The sequence below is a fragment of the Lepidochelys olivacea genome (genome assembly GCF_965140295.1).
Source record: "Lepidochelys olivacea isolate rLepOli2 genome assembly, chromosome: 9".
NCBI classification, from domain to species: Eukaryota; Metazoa; Chordata; order Testudines; family Cheloniidae; genus Lepidochelys; species Lepidochelys olivacea.
Genome location: NC_140419.1, coordinates 37,290,772 through 37,308,755, shown reverse-complemented (window position 1 = coordinate 37,308,755; position 17,984 = coordinate 37,290,772). Strand labels below are relative to the sequence as shown.

Sequence of the window (17,984 nt, the reverse complement as noted above, 5' to 3'; positions counted from 1 at the left end):
CTCCTCTCATAAGATAGGCTCTCCATTTCTCTGATCATCCTAGAAACCTTTCTTTGCGCCGGTTCCAGTGTGAATTCATCTTTCTTGAACAAAGAGGGCCACAATTGTACAGAGTATTCCAGAGGAGGTCTTACCAGTGCCTTGTAAAAGGGTATTAATACTTCCAAAATTTCTTTAAAAAATTTGCCCTCAAAAGAAACCTCAATTTTAAATTTTCTCATAGAATGGGAATTCTAAAGGTTAATTTAGAAAAATCTAAACAGTTTTTTGTTTAAATGCACCAAAACAAAATTGATGAGGCTCCCCAGAGACGTGGTAGCTGTACTTCTAGGCTCCCTGTTGCAGACCTGGCAGACCAGAGATCCCTGGCTCCAGACAGGGCTCCCATTGGTGCAGGACTGTACGGTTTCTCTATGGCAGGGAGTCTAGAAGCTATGACAGCCCTAGCTTGAGCCAGAGTTGCTGGGCTTTGTGGCAGCTTGCAAGGCAGGGAAGCTGTCAGAAAGCCAGACAGGGTTTCTTGGGAAACCAACCTGGTTTACATCGGAAGATCTGATGAAATCAATGTGTTTCTGCAGAACATTCAAATTTTGTTGAATTGGCATTTTCCAATGGAAAAACTCAGTCAGAAAATTTGTGACCAACTTTACGTTAAACATATAGGCCTGGCATCCCACTTCAGTTTGAATAATTGGGAACATAATTCAGTGACTCAGATTATTGACTGACGTAATTGGTATAGCTCCACTGAAGTCAATTTACTCCAGCTGAGAATCTGTCCCAATGTTTGAAGATCTAGGGATTCAACAAACTGCTATAGGATTTTCTTTAAAACTGCTCAAGATGAGGTACTGAAGAGGAGGGGATACAATTTTTACTGTCTGAGGCTCTTACTATTTTGTTAGTTTTTTAGTGACAAAGAGAGATCCCAGTGACAATTACTGGGATTTCATTGTTCTAGTTCTTTAAAACAGTTGAATGAAACTTTTTATTCCACAGAAGTGTAGCATTCACTCCAAATGAATTCAGAATTCCCTCACAATTTTCTTAGTCAGTGCTCAGCTCTTTTGTTAACCCTTAAACAGGGATGAATGGTATGTTTAAAAACAACCAACCTTCATCATTATTTCTGTGGTGATTCCAGCTAAGGACCTGCATGAAGCATCAGGACCCCATTGTAATAGGCACCATGCAAACTAACACCAGGAGTCCTTGAGAGTTCGCTGCCTATAATTTGCAACTCAGCTGAATCATCTTGTCCCTGTGGCATTGTCATGCCCCAGTAGACTCACCAAAACTGGTGCTAGAGTAGAGAAACATGAGAATTGAGAAGAATCTGAGTTATAGTAAAAATAGAATAAACTTTCAGCATGATTGTCTTAAACTATTTTAAAAAAGGAGTTCAATGACACTTGTAACTTGTTAAGCAGAGAAGAGCAGTCCTTGGTTTGGAGACTGCAGTCCATGTGACTTAATTTAAAAAAAAAAAAAATTCAGTCAGATTCTTGAGAAAACCCATCACTGTCTTCCTAATTCTTCAAGTCTCTCTGTAGAATTGATTGTAATCTAGGATTTCCTTGGTTTCTTATTACACACACTGCAATTGTACATTTCATTTTGTATTGCCATTGTGTTATCACATCTGGCAATTAGCATATTGAGTCAGTGTAAGGCAGCCAGCTCACCCCTGCGGCACCTCCAGCTGGTCTTAGTCAGGAATTAGCTCACCAGGCTCTGGAGCGCCCTCTGCAGGCTGGTGATCCACCTTACTGCTGACCCCGTGTCCCTCCCAGACCCAGTGCCCCGTGTCTCTTGGATGGCTGCTCCTGGTAGTACACCCACTGTCTCAGGGTTCCTACCCACTATCCTCACCTTCCCTCAGTGTAAGGCTGCTGCCAGTCACCAACTAGCCCCTTGTATCGGGGGCAGACTGCAGTGTAAAAGCCACTCATCACTGGCAAGAAGGAGTTTGGACCTGCTGCCTCGGCCTACCCGTGGGCTGCCCCCTTTGCAACCCCAGTACCTGCCTGGCCTTCTACTAGGCCACAGTCTGAGATTTTCCCGGCCGGAGCTCCCCAGCTCCCTTGGCCTTTCTTCAGCCCTGCTCCAATCTAGGTACTCTCTGCTCCCAGCAGCCAGGTCCCTCCATGTCCAAAGGCAAGAGAGAGAGTGACTCAGCTCCTGGCTCACTGCCTACTTATAAGGCCAGCTGAGCCCAAATTGGGGCATGGCCCCAGCTGAGCCTACTTCCCTACTCAGCCTGGGCTGCTTGCCACAGCCCTCTCCTGGGCTGTTCTAAGCCCCTCAGGGTAGGAGCAGGTGTCTACCCCACTACAGTCAAACAAGCCAATAATACGATATTTTTAATCCTTTTGTTTTTACCCAGATACAACTTCTACTAGTAAATGTTGCTAAATTTTGAAAAAGATCTGGTTACTCAATTGCTATTGTTATGTAACATGAATATCATTGCTTGGAAAATTACAAATCTTAAACTACAAAAGTGATTTGGGTGAAAGTACAACAGTTACAGTATATTATACTTTTATAATTGCCTTATTTAATTGGGATTTTTCTTCTGTAGATTTCACCACACTTGCCTGTGACAGCTCCTGTGGGATAAGCTGGGACTGAAGCATCTGGCAGTGGCTTTCACGTCTTTACCTGCCACGATGAAAAGTTGCATGAGGTTTGTTTGTTTTTGTTTTGTTTTTTTTGACACTCTGTGTGCATTTATTCTAGTGTAGTTGTCACAAGATAAACAGATCAGTTAGTAAACACATTTTTGTAAGGATTTATTTCTTTCCCACATCACAAAAGTTTACTTTTGAAAGTAAAGGGTAGAATAGTATTAGCATGGTAAGTACATCACCAGGACAAATCACAGATTATAGTCTAAGAAGGAAGGATCAGCGCTGGAAACTGCCAGTCCCATTTCCCCAAGATCCAAAATAAATATGCCTGACTTGCATTGACTTGGAGGACTGAAGGAGAGAACACGGAGGATTTCTTGTTTTCTCCCTCTCTCACACTTCAGTACTGCTCCATCAAAAAGTATCATGTACAACTGTATAGCGATTGTGTGTGCATGTGCATGTAAACAGAGTTATCTCTTTAAGTTTTCTGCAGTGTTCTTTCATTGATTAGTAGCATCTTTTCCTCAAAGATTTTAACTTATGCTGCTGAGCTATCTTGCATCTTGTACTTAATAATCAGGATCTGATTCCAGAAATAGTTCTACCACTCCAGGACCGATATGGCTTCTTGTTACTCCAAAGCCGGATGTTTGGAACCAGTCCTATATAAAATGGACAGTCTGAATTGCATTTGGCTTTCATATTCAGCAACTGCTAACTATTTAGTTACATTTTCCTACTTTGAATTTCTGGAATATCTAATGTTAAAGCATAAGCTCATATTCAAAAATTAGTCTGTTATATAGAACAAATTAGTCTACAAACATTTGTATCTTAATTGAAAATGATCTTTTATTCATTTTTTAAGATGTCAATATAAGTGGTTTTTGTTGAGAGGATTTTAAAGAAATCTACTTGAGGGGAGGGGAAGTGATTTTTTTCTGTAAAAACAACAGTGTGTATTCCTCTGTGGTTGGCTGCATTGAGATAAGAATTCTATTCATATAAGAATTGCTGAGTCTACACATAAAAATGTTTTGGTTTTTTTTTGTAATTGCTAGCCCTAGAAACTCAACTTGGCCTCTTCACAGTGAAACTGGATTCTTTCCTCCTCCCACATCATTATCAGGAATAAAGAACCTACAAGAGTTTGGAGTCTCCTGAAAAATGTCCTTAAATGCTTGTTTGAAGATGGGGACAGTGCTCTGTGCACTGAGCGTCTTTTAGAGTCTTGGTATCTCACAAACCGGTTTTGATTCAAGTGAACAGTTAGGCCATCATATCCTGAATAAATCATCAGGAAGGAATAGGCCCATATCTCCTCTAGCTGACAGTCCATCAGTTCTGAGATTGGATTGTGTTCTGTAAGGCCTTCTTAATTGCCATTAACCTGGCAAAAAGGGGAGCTGGCTCAATAACATACCCACGTGAGTGGTCCCTGGGTTGGAGATAACAATTCAGATATTTTTCCAGTGGAAAAATATAAACATCTGTTTGCTTTACCTATAAATATGACCATCTGCTCAAGAATCACTGTCCATCTATGGGTATTAGCCAGGATGGGCAGGAATGGTGTCCCTAGCCTCTGTTTGCCAGAAGCTGGGAATGAGCGACAGGGGATGGATCACTTGATGGTTACCTGTTCTGTTCATTCCTTCTGGGGCACCTGGCACTGGCCACTGTTGGAAGACAGGAGACTGGGCTGGATGGACCTTTGGTCTGACCCAGTAGGGCCATTCTTATGTTCTTATGGTGATACATGCTTTCTTCAGTCACAAGGTGGATGTTGCAGGAGTAGTTGATGTGAGGCTTTCCCCTATTTCCTCTGGTAGCTTCATTGACATTTTTGCTCAGGAGACAAAGGGCCCATGGTCTGTACGGCTAAGGCAAATGTTTATCTGTTGGGGATGATGTTAATCCCATTGTGCTGAAAATGTTGCCATGTTTAATCATGCAGAACCAGTGCTCCTATTTAATTCGCTGCCTAAGATCCCTTTTCCTGTCAGTGTGGGAGACAAACTGCTGAAGGAAAAACAAACGAGGAGTGAAAGTATCATGTGTGTTTGTTTGTTTGTTTTTTTACCCACCTTTTAGCCATGCAAGGAAAGAGACAGAATCTCTATGTTGCCAACAAAAGTTCCTTTTGTCACAGTTTATCTTCTGCAAGAATTTCCATCTTGCAAATGAGATCATTTAGATCATCCGATGAAGTGAGCTGTAGCTCACGAAAGCTTATGCTCAATAAATTGGTTAGTCTCTAAGGTGCCATAAGTACTCCTTTTCTTTTTGTGATCATTTTAGTATGACTGACTACTAAAATATTACTTCCCTCCTTCCTTCAGAAAGGAACTATGGATTTTCTTTCATTCCCTCTTGGAAGATGTTTTCAAATTGGAGTGGTAATATCTCTCATTAAACAAGCACAAAAAATCTATACTGTACTAAAGTTAAATGCTGACTGCCAAATTACCAAAAGTGGATGCTGTAGTTGTCACGCTTGTTAAGCATTCTGTCATCCCCCAGAAAATGGTAAAGATAAAACACTTGAAGCTCTATTGGCCTCTGCAGCAACCATCTGCTTTGCAAAAGCTATTCTTTGTTTTTCCTGTTTGAATTATATCAGTGCTACAGAATTTTGTAAATGCAAAATTACTTTTACAAACAGTTAATCTTCACAACACCCTTTTGGTGTACGCAATTGTAAGTAGTGGTGTCCTCATTTTACTGAAGGAGAAACTGAAGTAAAGAGATTAAGTAGAGCTGTCAACCGATTAAAAAATTAATGGTGATTAATCGCACTGTTAAACAATAATAGAATATCATTTATTTAAATATTTTTGGATGTTTTCTAAATTTTAAAATATATTGATTTAAATTACAACACAGAATACAAAGTGTACAATGATCACTTTATATTTTTTATTACAAGTATTTTCACTGTAAAAAAACAAAATAGTCTTTTTCAATTCACCTCCTAAAAATACCATAGTGCAATCTCTTTGTGAAAGTGCAACTTAAAAATGTAGATTTTTGTTGTTGTTACATAACTGCACTTAAAACCAAAACAATATCAAACTTCAGAGCCTACAAGTCCACTAAGTCCTACTTCTTGTTCAGCCAATTGCTCAGACAAACAAATTTGTTTACATTTGCAGGAGATAATACTGCCCGCTTGTTTACAGTGTCACCTGAAAGTGAGAACAGGTGTTCGTATAGCACAGTTGTAGCTAGCATTGCAAGATATTTACATGGCAGATGTGCTAAAGATTCATATGTCCCTTCATAATTCAACCACCATTCCAGAAGTCAGGCCCCAGCTCAAGTCGAGCAGTGCAGCCCATCCCATGCTTTGCCTGCGAGCCCGGATAGCGGTGCAGGCCCTAGCCAGCTTCAGGTCTCATCGATGCCCAAAGCTCTTATAGTAGCTCAAGAGATCCTGACGCTCCCGGTGTTGCCCACACCGGCTCCCATGGTATCCCTCTCGGGGAAAACCTGCGTTGGGACATATGCATGTGTTTCTGCCTCAGCAATACCGATCCCCATCGAGAGGGATATCCCGCCTTCATTCGCTCGCCCGAAGCCGTCACACCTCAGGACTGAAGAGGCAGGCTTAGTGGAGCCCTCTTCGGTCCCCCCCACTGGGGGCACCGATCGAGGGACTCAAGGTGTACCTCGCCGGTAGATTGGCGCAGACACTCTGAGGCACTGATCAGACACTAGGGATCACCGATCGCTGGGCCGTTGTTGCCTGGCTCCAAGAAAGAGGCTGCCCTACTGAGGACGATACTCCTGGCAACTGGCCCGTAATAGCTCCTGGTCCTGTTAGACATACCGGTCGAGTAGTGTGAGGCATGGCTCGTCGGGTATCCGATGCAGATCCTCCAAACGCCGTTGCTCCCCGGGAGCCCAACAGAGACAGTCTCACTCGGACAGGTCGACTTTAGGACGCAGTGACTGGTCCCGGTTGGACAAGAGCCACCGTTCAGCCCAATCCTGGTTGTCCGGTACCAATCGCTCCACTGGTAGCTCCGGCTCAGAGCAAGGTCCCCTGCCTGCGGATAAGCTCTGGTACTGGCAGTGCCACCTACATTATCGGCACTGAAATCTGTCCCACGGCCCCAAGCGCAGTGGCCGGCACCATGGTATCCATGGAACCCACGGGGGTTCACCCAACCTTCCCAGGCTGCCCTATTGGTGTTGGGAGCCTCGGAGAGGCCAGCAGCCTCAGTATCCCGTCCCTCTCCTGTGCTTGGAGAGGGGGACCCAGGAGGACCCAGGGGAGCAAGCTGCTGGACTACCAATGGACGTGGAGGTTGCCATGGTACTGGCATCATCCTTGTCGTTGCTGGATGAGGCTATAACGGGAGCCCCGTCACCCAGTTCCTCAGGATGACGCCAAAGCGCACCAGGAATTTTTGAAGAGGGTTGCTTCTAACCTGGGGCTTCAAACAGAGGAATTTGAAGAGCCCTCAGACTCTGTTCGATGTCCTCAGCTCCTGCCAGGGTGGCTCTATCCTTTCATGAAGGGGTTTCCAAAATCATTAATACCTTGTGACAGACCCCCTCTTCCCAGGTCCATATCTTTAAAAGGACCGAACACAAGTACTTCGTGCTGACCAAAGGGCACAAGTACTTGTACTCCCACCCAGCCCCGTAATTCCCTTGTGGTTGAGGGGGTTAACCACAAGGAGAGACAGGGACAACCTGGGGCCGCACCCAAAAATAAAGACTCAAGGAGGCTGGATCTCTTTTGGATGTAAGGCTTATTCGTCTTCCAGCCTTCAGCTGAGAGTGGCCAACCACCAAGCCTTCATTGGCTGATATGACTTTAATAAGTGGCAAGCCATGGCCATGTTCAAAGGGTTGCTCCCCAAGGCTTCCAAGGAGGAGTTCCGAGCAGTCCTCGATGAGGGCACGACTGCGGCCAGGGCAGCCCTCCAGGTGGCATCGGATGCTGCTGCCCGCACCATGGCTTCCTCTGTCTCCACACAGTGAGTCTCTTGGCTGGTCCTCTCTGGGTTGTCCTCCAAGGCCCAGAAGTCAGGACTTCGACGGTGGGGCCCTATTTGCGGAGCAAACAAGACAGCAAGTTGCATGGCCTCAAGGATTCTTGCACCACCCTGAAAACCTTGGGTCTCTACGTCCCAGCCCCAGCGTGTAAGAGGTTCAAACCACAGCAGCCTCAGGGCCGGGGAGCCAGCCTCGGCAGGGCCAGCCCCATAAACAAGACAAGGGTTACAAGCTCCACCCGAGCCACCTGCCTCCATCCTCAGCCCAGTCGGGCTCAACCCGTAATGAGCAGATTGCCAACCGGTTGTTTTGAGGGTGTTCCCAAGGGCAACCTACCAGACTATTCCCTAGATCCATCTTTCCCAGTGTTCTCCGACTGCCTTTCCTTCTGGCATGGACCACTATAACTTTGGACCGCTGGATCCTCAACACAGTGGAATAGGGTTATATTCTCCAGTTCCTTTCTACCCCTCTTCTCACCTGCCTTCCCCGTCACTCTTCAGTGACCCCTCTCATGAGAGTCTCCTCGTGCAGGAGGTAAAGGGGTTACTACAGCTGGGTGTGGTGGAAGAAGTTCCTCTCGAGTACAGGAACAAAGGGTTCTATTCCCAGTACTTTTTAATCCCAAAGGCCAAGGGCGGTCTGCGGTTCATCCTGGACCTATGAGACCTCAACAAGTACCAACAGAAGCTAAAGTTCCGCGTGGTCTCTCTGGCTTCTAGTATCCCCTCCCTGGATCTGGAAGACTGGTATGCCACCCTCAACTTGAAGGACACATACTTCCACATAGTGATCTTTTGAGGACAGTGGGGCCCCACCACTACCAGTTTATGGTCTTCCTGTTTGGCTTGGCAACAGCACCAAGGGTGTTTACCAAGTGCATGTTGGTGGTGGCAGCTTACCTCAGGTGCCGGATTATCCAGATCTACCCATACCTTGATGACTGGCTCGTCAAGGGTGGTTCAAGTCTCAAGTCCAAAGGGATGTCGCTGTGCTTAAAGCCGCACGCCACTCTCTGGGCCTACTGGTGAACGACAAAAAGCTGACGTTAATGCTGGTGCAGAGGATAGAGTTCATCGGAGCGGTTCTTGACTCCATCAGCACCAGAGCGTTCCCACCACTGGAAAGGTTCTACACAATGGCAAACTTCATTGTGGAAGTTTCTGCATTCCCTCTGCGTACAGCCAGGGCCTGCCTGTGCCTGCTGGGCCACATGGCAGTGTGCACTTATGTGGTCTGCCATGCCAGGCTCCTACAACAATGGCAGGCAACAGTCTATTCCCAGTCCCGAGAAGATCTTTGCCATTCCCCAGGCTATACTTAGCTCGCTGAAATGGTGGACCAACTGCAGGACAGTTCTGGAAGGGGTTCCATTCGACAGCCCTCCTCACTCCGTCGAGTTGCTGTCGGACGCCTCAGACCTTGGCTGGGGGGGGGGTCCCTGGAGGAGGCACGGTTACACATAAACGTCAAAGAGCTCCGAGCAGTCCGGCTGGCGTGCAGAGTCGTCTTGCCCCACCTGTTGAGCAAGGTGGTATGAGTCCTGACAGACAAGACAGCTTGATCATCAACAAGTACGGGGAGTGCACTTGCCAGCTCTCTGTCAGGAGGTGCTCCATCTGTGGAACTTCTGATTCAGCCACGAAATCCACCTAGAAGCTTGTCACTTCCCCGGCATCAGGAATACACTGGCAGACTAGCTCAGCAGGGACTTTTCCTCTCACCACGAGTGGTCACTCCATAAAGAGGTAGCCTGCATGATCTTCCAAAGGTGGGGAACTCCCCAAGTGGACCTGTTCACTACCAGACAGAACAGGAAATGCCACCAGTTTTGTTCTCAACAGGGTCTGAGCAAGGACTCCCTCGCCGATGCCTTCCTCCTGTGGTGGTTGGGGAGCCTGATGTATGTGTTCCCTCTGATTCCACTCATCAGCAGGACCCTGGAAAAACTCAAGAGAGACCGGGAGCAGGTTATCATGATTACCCCAGTGTGGCATTACCAGCATTGGTTCGGCATGCTCATGAGCCTGTCAGCGGCCACTCCCTGGCCCCTGTCCAACCGACCAGACCTGCCATTGCAGGTCCACGGTCAGCTCTTGCACCCCAACCTCGGGTCCCTCCAGACATGACGGTCTGATTCTTGAGAGGGCTGAAGAGACTCTTCCCGCAGGTGCAGGCTCCCTTCACGCAGTGAGATCTTAACTTGGTCCTCTCTCTAGGCTCACTGACCCGCACTTTGAACCACTGGGGTCCTGCTCCCTTTCCCATCTGTCATGGAAGGTTGCGTTCCCGGTGGCAGTGACATTGGCGAGACCGGTCTCTGAAATTAAAGCCTTGATCTCAGAACTGCCGTACACTGTTTTCGACAAAGATAAGGTTCAGTTGCGGCCCCTTCTTGGCAAAGGTGGTCTCCACCTTCCACATGTACCAGGACATTTTCCTCACGGTGTTCTGTCCCAAACCACACAAGACCACTGAAGAGAGGCGTCTTCACACCCTGGATGTCCAGAGGACCTTGGCTTTTTACTTAGAATGTCCCAAGCCTTTCCATAAATGGACTCAACTCTTCATCACTATAGTGGATAGGATGAAGGGTCATCCGGTATCCTTGCAGAGGATTTCCAATTGGATCACCTCATGCATAAGGGCCTGTTACGATCTACTGAGAGTTCCACAGCCGCCAATTGTCAGAGCCCACTGGACAAGAGCTCAGGCGTTTTTGGCAGCCTTCCTGGTGCACATCCCTATCCAGGACGTCTGTAGAGCTGCAGCGTGGTCCTCTGTCCGCACATTTACTGCTCATTATGTCATCACTCAGCAGGCCAGGGATGACACTGGGTTCAGCAGAGCTGTGTTGCAATCTACACATCTCTGAACTCCTACCCACCTCTAAGGGTAATGCTTTGGAATCACCTAATATGGAATGGACATGAGCAAGCACTCGAAAAAGAAAAGACAGTTACCTTTTCCGTAACTGGTGTTCTTCGAGATGTGTTGCTCATGTCCATTCCATGACCCGCCCTCCTTCCCCACTGTTGGAGTTTCTGACAAGAAGAAACTGAGGGTGGGGGGATCCGGTGGAACCCCTTATACTGCGCCATACAGATGCCACTTAAGGGGGCGCCAGAGCTGGTCCCCTACAGATACTGCTGAGGGAAAAACTTCTGGCACGGTTGCGTGTGGCGAGCACACACACCTAATATGGAACGGACATCAGCAACACATCTTGAGGAACACCAGTTATGGAAAAGGTAACTGTCTTTTCTTGGAGGCATCAACATACAAGTTCCTCCACTTTGATGGTGAAGGAATATACTCCTGCATAATTTAATCTTGTTTAATGCCATAAGATAATGGATAACTTGTGCTAGAAAAATAACATTTTTCATTAGGTTTTCAAAACATAAATGAGCATAATGAGCAACTAGCAAAGAAAGCTGACTTGTCCTAACTTGGACTACCTCTTCTGTGGCACCCTCACCACCTTTTGAGTTTGAGTTATAAACATTATTTAGAGAACACTATTTAGAGAGAATTATCTTATCGATGTAAAATAAATAAATAAATCTGTATATATGCATGCTTATTTTTTTGTTTGTACATGATAAATCAGCCCTGCAAAACAGTGCTTCAGAAATCTTAGGGCCAGAAGTTTTTCCCTCAGTAGGATTTCACTTTTGGTACTTGTATGTAAAGAGGCCATACTTGTACCAAAGAGTGCATTTTTACTATAAACATAACCATCCCGTAATGACACTTAGTGACATGGAAGCATGACAGAGGAATTAAGATTCTAATCATATCACTATGGACAAAGAGTTAAATACTGCCCTTGTTGAAGTCAATGGTGCCTAAATTTCAATCAATAAAATCCCCATGGTTCCTAAATCTCTGCCGGAGGGTACGCATACAGATACCAAGAGTGTGTGACACTTGAACACCTACCTCATGCCAGAACTCCAGCATGATCTTCAAAGTAGGCATTGCCCTGGCTATCTCTACAGCAGGGTCTGACTCGGTAGGAGTTTTTGGAAGCCACTGACTGGATCAGGCCTTTCAAAAAATGGTTGTCTTTATTACGTTTAGCTCAGTTGTTAAAGCATTCACCCAGGACGTGGAAGACCAGGGCTCAAATTCCCCCCTCCCTTCTCCCTGTTGTGGAGCAGGGGCTTCAGCTTGGTACCCAACACCATAGGTTAACACCCTACCCCTTGGATTATTCTTACTATCTGGTCCAATGGCTATTTTATTATTCAGACAAAGTGGAATAGCTTCAAACAGGAGACAAAGAAAGAGACACCCCATAACGCTGTATTTAGGGCACTCACTTGCAATGTAGGATACCCAGGTAAAAGTCCCTGCCCCACATCAGGCAGAAAGGAGATTTGAACACATATCCTTAGTGAGTGCCCCACCTTCTGGGCTAAAGGTCATAAGGAGGCCAACACCTCTTCAGTTTTTTTCAAGAAAAGGCTTAGGCACCTAACTCCAGGAGAAAGTTCAGAGCTGTGAATTCCAAGTGGAAATAGGCACCATTGTGTTGTTATGGGATGGTTATGTTTATAGTAAAAATGCACTTTTTGCATACAAGTACCAAAAGTGAAATCCTTTAGGCCATGTAATGCCCTCATGTAGAGGAAGCAATATAGTTCCACTGCATGCACTGTGCCTGCCATACAGTGGAATTGCATAGTTTCCTGTGTAGTCTGGAATAGAGCTCTGCAATGGCCCAATTCAAGGTACTATGTAGGGTTTTATAGGGACTTGGCCAACATACTAATTTGATGGATTTACTGATGACTATGTGAGGAGCAATGGGTGTTACTACTTTTCTCATAGGCTCTTAAGTAGGTTGATAGTTCAAAGGAGTTGAAGATTACAGGTTAATGTCTAAGCACAGAATCTTATGATATTCTGATGTGATTGGGTAGCGTGTTCTCAGTTTTTGTTGGTGCATCTATTTGAAAATTGGAACTGGAAATTTGTTTAAATCCAGATATTGTGTTGAAAAATAAGATTTTTAGTGTGCCTAGATTTCTGCATAATTGCCAGATAAATCAAAATAAATACTGCAAGTCATAGATTGGAAGAGAAGAATTGTTATCCCCACTCCTGGTCCCTTGTGAGATGCTTGATCTTTGTACAAAGGGACTAGGATTTTACCCTAAACTCTTAAATGCATAAATTGACCTACTACTTTGGTAACTCTTAATCAGAAAATGGGAAATACATATTTTTTAAAAGGACTGCAAACAGACTTTTTCTTTCTCTTTCAGGTCTTCGCTGATCTACATGTAATCAACAAATTTGTCAAACTCCCGTGTGATCTACAACCTTCACAAGCAGACAAAATGAAGCTAACACATACTATCAATCCTGTTTTTCTGCAGTTAATAAACTTCATAATATTGGTGTACACGTTTATAACATACGTTCCATGGTACATACTATCTGGCTCAAGACAGACCTTAGCAAAATCAAAACAAATTAAAGCTAAACCTGTGACAAACAAACCTGGTAGTTCATACAGGTCTGTTAACAGTTTGCATTGCTTAGCTTCCGTTTTATATCCTGGATGTGACACACTCGACAAAGCTTTCAAGTATGCTAAAACTAAATTTAAGGACAAAAAACTCTTAGGAACACGTGAAGTCTTGAAAGAGGAAGATGAAATCCAGCCCTCTGGAAGAGTTTTTAAAAAGGTAAGTTGTTTTGTTGTCTGCCTTTAACTTTTTTTTTTAAAACCAGTAAAGACTACTCTCCATTGCAACAGTTCTAACTAGAGTGATACAGACTGAAAAACTAGGTTTCTTTCTGAAATTAAGTAGCCATGGCAAAGGTTATAATTCCCTCTTTCATTAATCCCTGTTTAAGACAAATCTAAAATCTCTTTTTTGCATTCTTTAGATATCCTCATTTATGGTTTCAGTGAAACAGGAAAAAGTGATGGTGAAATTATTGTGCAAGATTGTTCTCTGATTTTTTGGGGAATGTACTGCTTGTTAAAAATCTAGAGGTGGAGGAGGAAATAGGTTTAAGTTTTCTATTGTGACATTTTTAGTCAGTGAAAAACCTTACTCCTGTTTCTCTAAACTTTTGTAGACAACATATAATATGAAAAAACAAACTAGTATGTGCCTTTCTAATAAACTGAATTGTAAATGAAGGGTCCAGTTATGCACCAGACATGCAGGACTTTAATGGGAGTTTTGTTTGCACAAGGACTTCCAATTTGGTATCACAGATCATAATTACATAGTCTTGTTTGATTGGTTTTTGGTGCAGTCACCTTAAAGGTGAACTACAGAGTTAAAAAAAAAAATGTAAATCATTCCAATAGTACATTTTGAACAACTCAAATACTATATAGGGATTATTTCAGTACAGTAGCCTTTTCTGTAGTTTTGTAACTTCAGGCCTCCCTTGATGATTGACTCTTGCTTTTTGTAAGCTCCTAAGAAACATACCACTGCATTAGGGGATAAGTCAAGTAATATTTTCTCCATTTTTTTTCACATTATTTAACTCTATAATAGCATGATTTTGAGATGGTATTATGAGGACTTGCATATATGTACATGAAATCTGCATGCTCCAATGCAGTTCATGGCAGATGTAGTATCCTCAGTCAAGTGTGTGCTGACCAGGAACCAGTAGAGGGCAGTATTGTGCGCTCTAGGACTTCCAGAAAGGGTTGCCATCTTCCCAATAAAAAGATTAATTTTGGTGACGATAATCTTTTTGTGGGGAACCTGCTTTACTTTGAATGTTAACAAGGATTTTTTAACCACGCACATGTGGCTTTTTATTTATAAAAACATAAAACGTGGTTAAAATAATAAAATATCCATAAAATAAAATAGTAAACAAGAGTTAGCATATGTTCTGTTTTAAATTGTCTTACAGAGGGGCTCTAATTTATGGGGAACCTTTTCCACAGCTCTGGAGATAATGCCCTGGTAAAAGGGAAATACTATACAGAAACATTTGCTTTTATAAGGAGTATAATCTATCTTGATGCACCGTTCCCAACTTTGTTGGGCTGTAAAGTAAGCACAAGAGCAAGTTAATGTTTCATGCAAACTGGGCCTGCCTCTGAGTACAGATTAACATTTTGGCCACAAGTAGTCTTTGTGGGTTTGTTTTCTAAGCATAATTAATGCCATAAAGGTTAAGCATTAGGAAGCTTTAGACTATTCTGTTATGCAAGTAAGTGTCTTGGAAGTAGTGGAAAGCTGAAAAATGTGTAGAAATTGACCTACTTATTTTTCTTGCTCTCTAAATCTTCAATCAGGAAATTTTAACGAAACTTGAGATAACAGTTCTTTTTGATTGCCACACTTGATGCTGTGCCGTTTTGTTCCATGGGGTGGCACTGCTGCATAAGATTGTTTTTAGAAGTTCTTAGCATTTTCATTTTATGTTAAGAAATGCTGTATTTTCTTTAAAATGTGATATAAAATGTTGAGCAAACAAATCAGACTGTAAAAGTTTTACAAGGTACTTTGCACATTTTTCTAGTAAGACTCCTGTTGAAATCACTGAGAGTTTTGACAATGAGTTTCATCAGGAAGGATAGCAGGAATTGGCTCGTACATTTTTTGAAATGGGACTTTGGTCTAATTTTGGTCTCTGAAGTCAATAGTAATACTTCCAGTAGCTTCTGCTGTAATTCCCTGCAACTCTGCTGTAAAGAACAGATTCTAAAAATTGTTTGAAGACTAACATGCATCTGCCAGACATATTACAACAAATCTATATGTAATGTCTTTATAGAAGTCTTATTTTTCAACTAATTGATCTAAAGTCATAAAGCCCATCCCCTAGAACAGTGGTTCTCACACTTTTGTACTGGCGACCCCTTTCACATATCAAACCTCTGAGTGTTTCTCACCCCCCATAAATGAAAAACACTTTAAAATATATTTAACACCATTATAAATGCTGGAGGCAATGTGGGGTTTGGGGTGGAGGCTGACAGCTTGCGAACCTCCCCCTTGTGTAATAACCTCGTGACCACCTGAGGGGTCCTGACCCCTAGTTTGAGAACCCCTGCACTAGAGCATATTAACTAATACTTTAGTTGAATAACTAACTGTCATTGGTCTTTTTGCTAGTTTTCCTATTTAAAATCATTCTGTATCCTCTAGTTCTCTTTGTAAAGGCAGCTTGTCACTGTTCAGAGCAAGCGTTTGAACATTTACATAATTTGTAACTTTTATTTATATGGTGTACTCATAAATCTTAAATTACTTACAAAGGGTAGTAATTATTATTGCCAGTTGGGAAGCGGAGTACAAACTGGTGAGAAATGACTTGCTTTGGATCACTCAATAAGTCAGTGGCAGAGCTAGGCATAGAATCCAGGTCTCCTGAAAGCCAGTCAAGAGCCCTGTCCACTGGACTATGCTCTCTCCTTGAAGAGGCATTTCACTTGTGGGAATGTCAGTAAGTTGAGTTAGATCCTCTTTAAAAAGTAAAAAGTTATGCTTCTGATTTTCGGAAGAACCGAGTAGCCATGGTTCCATTTGAAGTCACTGGGAACTGCAAGTGCTCAACATCTCTGAAAATCAGGCCTGACGTTAATTTGCTGTTTATTGTGAAGTGGATTGATGTCACTGATAGCACATGAAATTACTGATTATTAAACTAATACTGAGATAAAAGGATACTAAACAGAAAATCAGTTTGTTTGAAAGATTTGTATATTCTGCAGTTGAGAATAATACCCAAGAGTACTATAAGTGAATGCAGTTAGAAAAAATACAGATTTTCCCTTTTTTGTTTTTCATTTGACACTACTAAATCTGTATTCAGTTTTCTAGTTCCCTTGAGTCGTGGGACAGGTGTTTTTCTTTCTTGATGAAAATACCTTTTAAACATCAACAAGAGAACCGGCAAACTTTTTCCCTTCCCCACCCCAAGGATTTTTTTCAAAAGGCCAGGATGTGCTAATCTTGAAAATAGATGACAATTTAGCTGGAAGCCTAATTTAATTGGAAAAATTCAGTGAATTTAGGTTGTGAAGAGGACATTTAGGATTGGTTTTCTTCATCTTGTATGCGTTTGTGTTTGAAAAAATAAATTGACAAATTTGAAGTAGAACAAAATGGGAAGGTTAGTTCTGTAAATTGGACCACATATTCATGAGATTATAAACCAGGCATAAAATTCTGGCCTCATTGAACTTAATCACAAAACTCATGTTGATTTTAATGGAACAAGGATTTCACCCCAGAAATTTATTTTCCGTAGATCTTAAATGTTTCATTAGTGAGGGAAAGACATGGGAGAATATGTGATGGCATGTAAAAATATAAAGGTTTTTTCAATATCAAATGGCCTCACCTGCTTATCAGTGGTAAAGGGAACTATGCAGATCATCTAAAACAAGTGCTGACAAACTTTTATACCTCAATACACCACCATGTACTCTTTTTATGCCACAGAAATACTGTTTTACAAATGTATTATAGAATTTTAAAAATTTATATTCGGATAAATTTGTTTCCATCCACCTCCAGACACAGGCTCCCTTAGCTACCATGAGTCTGTCTTCAGAAAGTCAAAAATATTAAGCAGATTAACATAACTTCTGTAGAGGTAAAAATGTTGTGATTTTTAAGGCCCATTATCTCAGGGACCTTCCGGGACTAGACATAGATGCAGGATCATGTTCTAAGTTTGTGAGGCCAGTCCATCTGGTTGATCTAATATTGAGTAACATGCTTCAAAAGCAATAGTAATAGACTAAATCTTCTATTATTTGCCTGCTGTTTTAGTCTCTCCAAAGTAAAGGAAAACATGCAGAAGAGAATTTATTGCAAGATTTGGAATAAAAATGCAACGGTAGGAATCTTCAAACCCACCCAGTGTTGGTCAGGCTCTGTTGCCATTAAAGTTAATGGTAAAAATCCCCTTGGCTTCAGTGAGAATAGAGCTTGGCAAATTCTGAGCACTTTTTTTGAAAATTTTACTTCACGCAAAAGAACAAATAGGTAAGCATATACAGTTATGGGAAATACTACCTGTCAGTGTTCCTGGCTGGAAGACCTGCAATTTGTGCGCTAAGCACTCTCTAGGGGTGACTTAGGTTTGAAATGATCTCATACTCTAGAAGGAGAATGTAGAAAAATCCTAGAGGTGCTCCTTGTTTGTGGGTCACTGGCTTCCATATGAAATTTGCTCAGCTTACAAGAGAACAGTGTGTTTCCAGTTTCTAGTCCTGCAAACAACCTGGATTCTGAAAGTCAAACTAAGTTCTTTCCTTTTCATGCATAATCAATAAAGCCATTGCAGCCCAGATTTTGCCATCAGTTACAGGTGTCACCACACTAG

At 42.8% G+C, this 17,984-nt stretch overlaps 1 protein-coding gene across 6 annotated transcripts in view; it reads left to right on the top strand.

Moving 5' to 3' along the window:
- The window catches only part of ACSL3 (acyl-CoA synthetase long chain family member 3), a 108,763-nt gene that overhangs the window by 34,651 nt on the left and 56,128 nt on the right, over positions 1-17,984 (top strand). For all 6 annotated transcript variants that reach the window (XM_084638818.1, XM_084638819.1, XM_084638814.1 and 3 more), the window contains 2 exons: positions 2,585-2,689; positions 12,923-13,348. In XM_084638818.1, coding sequence (XP_084494944.1) covers positions 12,998-13,348 — 351 coding nt within the window. In that variant the 5' untranslated portion in view covers positions 2,585-2,689; positions 12,923-12,997. The remainder of the gene's footprint in view (positions 1-2,584; positions 2,690-12,922; positions 13,349-17,984) is intronic.